Source organism: Dama dama, chromosome X, assembly GCF_033118175.1.
Source record: "Dama dama isolate Ldn47 chromosome X, ASM3311817v1, whole genome shotgun sequence".
Taxonomy (NCBI): Eukaryota; Metazoa; Chordata; class Mammalia; order Artiodactyla; family Cervidae; genus Dama; species Dama dama.
Window position 1 is genome coordinate 123,119,261 of NC_083714.1, and position 5,375 is coordinate 123,124,635.

The 5,375-nt window shown below is 49.5% G+C and overlaps 1 protein-coding gene across 1 annotated transcript; it reads right to left on the reverse strand.

Annotated features, from left to right (window-relative positions):
* Positions 1-3,238: 3,238 nt before the first annotated feature.
* On the reverse strand, positions 3,239-4,252 carry MAGEB1 (MAGE family member B1). Its single transcript, XM_061137684.1, has one exon. The coding sequence runs from the start codon at positions 4,250-4,252 to the stop codon at positions 3,239-3,241; it is 1,014 nt and encodes a 337-aa protein (XP_060993667.1).
* Positions 4,253-5,375: the final 1,123 nt, after the last annotated feature.

Genomic DNA, 5,375 nt, shown 5'->3' on the forward strand with positions numbered 1-5,375 from the left:
TTAATTCTTCAACATGCAAAGTGAAATCTCAACAGAATGCTTTGATAATGTAATAATAGTTAACACATACATAAAATGTTTATGAATTCACGGGCACTATACTGAATACCTTACATGCAATTCTCAAAATATAGTTAGGTATTATTCATGGAAATTTTACTGGTAAGAAAAGAGGCACAAAGGGGTTAAGGATGTTACCCAGGATCACACCACTAGTAAATGTTAGTGTTAGTCGCTCACTTGTGTCTGACTCTTTGCAACTCCATGGACTGGATCACGCCAGGCTCCTCTGTCCGTGGAATTCTCCAGGCAAGAATACTGCAGTGGGTTGCCATTCCGTTCTCCAGGGAAATCTTCCCAACCCAGGGATTGAACAAGGGTCTCCTGCATTGCAGGTGGATTCTTTACTATCTGAGCCACTGAGGTCTAAAAAAAATAGTGATGTAATAATAGGTGCACTTTCAGCTGAGCCACCGGGGAAGCCCAACGACGAGTAGTTTCTGTGCTACATCAGACCCTAGTCACCAGCAGATTGGAAAACACCGAGAATGTGGTGGGGGCAGCCAGTGGGGATGAGGAGTCTGAACCTCCCTGCTGGAAAGGGCAGCTGCGGCCCCGGGGTCCCGGGTGAGGAACCTGCAGAGTCGGGATGCCCTGAGTCAGGCAGCGCGGGCATCCGAGTGGCCCGTTCCTCTGCGAGCAGAGCGCAGCATCCAGAGGAGGATGCAGAGAACAGCTGGCCGGCAGGTCAGGTTCCAGTCTGGAGACGAGGGCACAGGGCTCGCCGGGGAAGACCCAGGGCAGGGCGCTGTCACCAGGAACGGGCGGGACCGGACGCCATGCTGGGACCCAGGCGGTCAGCTCTACAGGAACTCTGGTGCGAGGGGTGGGAGAATTCCAGGGAAACAAGCCCCCAGACACCCCCTAAATTGAGTTTCATTCTCATTTTCACCTTCAGGCTGCTTTTAGTACTGTGGCTACAAGTTCCTCTTTCCTATTGCCTGAGAGATACCATGGAGCAGTGTGAAGAGAAATGAATAGACACAAGGTCAGCCTCAGACTGGGAGGACTGAAACACTATGGACTCTAGAGCAATTCAGACCAGGCTCTACACTCAGTTCTGTCACTTTTATCAGCCTGGAGAATACTGCAAGTTCTTTGTGTCCTACTAAGTTTGATAAGCCTTGTCTTACAGAAGTATCCGAACATATGTAACATATAAAGCACGTGGCACTGCAGCTGGCAATGTTTAGGTCTTTCATGCCTGGTAGTTATGATGATGATTATTTTCATTGTGTAATAAACTACCCTTATATATGGAAATTTTTCTTTATCCAGCAGAAGCTAGAGCCTATGTAGTCTTATAAACAAAGAAAGCTGAGTCAATCAAACTGCTGCTTAGCAAGTAATCATTGGGCTTCCCCAGGTGGCTCAGTAGTAAAGAATCTAGATGCTAAGCAGGAGATGCGAGTTCAATCCCTGGGTTGTGAAAATCCCCTGGAGAAGGAAATGGCAACCCACTCTAGGATTCTCACCTGGAAAGTTCCATGGACACAGGAGCCTTGTTGGACTATAGATCATGGGGCAACAAAGAGTCAAGACATAACTTAGCAACTAAACAAGTAACCCTAAGTAAATTTTCTCTATCAGAGAATATGTTATTGAATCTAGAGACAAGCATTTTACCAGGATGCAACTCAAAACATTATAGAATTTGTGTCAAGGACCAGTAATTCCCCTGCCTCCCAAAGCCCTCCCGACAAAACACCCCAATTTTCATGTATTTCACCACCACTAAAATCTAGCCCCTCTCAGGAGGTCTACTAGATTACACTTGAGATACCCTCATGTTTGGAGTGTGCTGGGGCTCCTTCTGTTCAGGGACCAGAATGCCAACACACTGACTTCTCAACATCCCATCAGAAAGGAGACAATAATAGGCATCAAACAGCTGGTCTATGGACTGTGTTCACCTGCACTGGGGAAGGAGCGCTGGACACCTTCCGTTCTTTCCCCAGTTGACTCACAATCTCAGGGTAACTGTTCAGGGCAGCTTCTCATTTCAGTTTCAGCCTCCCAACTCTGAGGTCCACCACCTAGGGATTTGGCCCCAGCTCACCATTATCACAGGCTCATCCAGCCCACCACGCAGCCAACTTAAAATGACCTCCCAGGAAGGAACAGGAATGCAAAGATGTATATTATGATTAGCTTTCCAGCCCCACCTTAGCCTCTCACAACTTAAAAGGTTGGGAGTGTTGGTCGAACTCAGAGTGAAGAAGTTGCCTCAGACCTGACTAGGGGCTGGAGGGACTGCTAGGCATGACCTTGGAGCACACGCTGGCCTTGGCAGGACTACAAACCCTAACTGCAGCTCAGGATCTCTTTTCATCATCTCTCAGAGCCTCTTCATAATGGGGCGGGAAGGCACTGGGGATGTTACCATTGACCTTGGCCAAAATACCAAACCTCAAAGTTTTGGTTTGAGAGAATAAAGGCTGAGAGAATTTATACCTCACTGCTCTCATCCCAACTCCCTCACCAGCATCCTGCGTGCTTTTTGTCACTTGTCTGAGATCATCATACCACGTTCCTTATGGAATCACTGCTCATATACTCAAGACATCTACAGGCAGGTGCAGGTTCTCCTTTATCTTCGCATCACCCCCACCAGCACAGAACCTTCTGAAGAGCAGATGCTCAAGTAAAGATGGGAATAAATGAGACACCAAGCAAGGAATGTAGTTTCTTATTAATTTTATCAGCATTCTTGAATAAGCTAAGAACATCTAAGTGTATCGCTAAGGGTACTGCCGAATGTTAGAAAGAGAAAGACAAAGGTGAATAACATAAATCAAAACTTGACTACAGCTTACATCGTTATCATCTGTTTTAAAACCACAGCATTCTTTCACATTTCTAAGAAAATTCCTATTCCAAAGCTATGTTATCTTGTTCTGGATCCCCAAAAAATGCAAGGATTTTTCGAATTGTACTACACAGTGCAAAAACTCTTACTCTTAGATCTGACAGACAACAAATGTGTGATCTGTGTCATTTGTAAACTTGGATTCTGAATCTAAACAAACATTCTAGGAAAAGAAACAACATTTGAAAGGTAACAGGGTAAAACAGGAGCACAAAAAAATATTATGACCTTTCCAGCCACACTTTATCCTCTCACTACTAAAAAGGTTGGTGGTATTGGTCAAACAAAGTGAAGATGCTGCCTGAGACCTCACTCGGGGCTGGACGGATTGCTGGGTGGGACCTTGGAGCAGGCAATGGCCTCAGCAGCACCACGAGCCCTGGCTGCAGATATGGCTTTGGCTCTCTCTTCCTCATCTCTCAAAGCCTCTTCATAATGGAATGGGAAAGCACTGGGGACGGTACTATTGATCTTGGCCACAAACTCCAGCACCTTCATCTTGGTTGTTTCAGCGTGGGCTCTTGGGCCCCACACAAACTCATAGCTCGGGGGATCGCTGTCAGGAATCTGACGATACACCAGGTACTTCTCCTGCACCAACTCTTCAGTGATGAACTTCCTGGGCTCCCCAAAGATTATGTGCGTATTCCCATCATAGATGCCCAGAACATTCAGGAACTCCCAGACCTCTGCCTCAGAGGCGGAATTGCCATTCAGGAAGATCACACCCAGCAGAGGCATCAGAAGCCCATTCTTCGGCACCTCCAAGGTACTGCCCAGCACCCCATCTTTGGCAAGGTCCTCCTTGCAGACCAGGGTATAGGAGTAACCATTCGGCTTGACTTCCTTCAATTCAAGGCCAAATACCAGCTCGATGCGCTCAGCGGCTTTCTTCAGGATTTCGGGGAAGTGTGCCTTGAACATTTTGTGGACAAGCTTCAGCATATCTATCTTCCTAATGGGCTGTTGCATCTTAAACTTCTCTAGCATGAAATGCATCAACACCCCTGCCTTCTTGGTCACAGGATCTGGGAGAGTGGGCTTAGAAAACGTTGAGACCTGGGAAGAATTTCTACGTTGCTTAGCTTGGCGCTTGGCACGTGCTTTAGATCGTGGGCATGAAGCCCCTGCAACAGGAGAGCTAGTGGCTGCAGCTCCCTGAGGATTCTGGCCCGCACCAGCAGTGGGGGAGCCCGGGGGTGTACTCCCAGAAGTAGGGGTGGGGGAGGCAGCAGCCTGAGCATCCCCAAGATTCTTGGTCTCCATGCGTGCTTGGCGGCGTTTCTCACGTGCACGGAGCTTGCTCTTCTGTCCCCGAGGCATGACTATCAGCAGGCGCAGCGGGCAGGGGACCGGGCAGGCAAGTAGGTGATGCTTCAACCTGGAGAAGGGAAGATGAGTGGATGAGTTCCTTCACCGGGGAGGGAAGAAGGCTGCTCTGCCCATTTCCTTGAGAGCCCTGCTCCAGGAACCACTGGCCGCTTGTTCTTGGTCAGCCTATCCCCTGAGAACCCCGTGAAAGAAGTGAGTGAGCCAACCTCAGGCCACAGCGTGCCTGTGGCTGCCTGCAGTGACAGCAGATCCTGGGAGCGGGGCCCTCTCTGGGTCCCTTCGTTTACACACACAACTGTCACATCGGCTCTTAGTAGAGCCGGGACCCCTGCCATATGCCACTTGAACGGTGACGCCTCAAGCTCCCTGGGACGCAAGAGAAGGAACCGAGTCATGGACGCTGTCGGGGAGGATGGCACTGGCAGTTCTGGGGGCTTGCTCTGTCCTGAACTCATTGCTTCTCCATTCAGGGTCCTCATCTTGTCAACACTGAGGGTGTGGCCCCCTCCCTCCTGCCTCCGGTGCCGCCCCTTCAGGTGAAGAACCTCATCTCCCTTAGAAATGACACAAAGAAATGAGGGGCCTCAGCACAGGATCAGGCAAGACTCTTCAGTGTTCATTTGATTAGCTGGAAGGAGGAGCGTGCTACCTTCAGTCCTCATTCACAGTCCCCACTTCGACTCCTGGGAGGATCTGGGGGCTCCTTTCTCTCCTGACTTGAGGACCTTTCCTCTCAGCAAGGCCAACAGCTCCCTGAGATCGAATGGGGGAAGCCAGGGTGGCCTTACCTGGCCCTACCGCCCACAGTCTCTGGGGCCTGAAAAGGTGTGGCTGGGGGTTGAGGCCTTGTAATGTGTGGTCCTCATGTAAGGTCCCCAGATTTTACTTAGGGGAAAGTCTAAGATTCCTTCCTCTGCTGACCTATTAGACTAAGGCACTCACTGTCCTGTTAGCTGTGAGTGAGAAACACTGCTGCCCGCCATGTATGCCTGGGGGTGCCAAGGAGTGACAGTGAGAGGAATTCTGGGAGTTTCCCATAGTCCTCAGCATCTTCTCCATGAGTCCTGGCAAATGCTAGAAATTCTCCCTCTGCTGACCTGAGCATGCTGAGGTT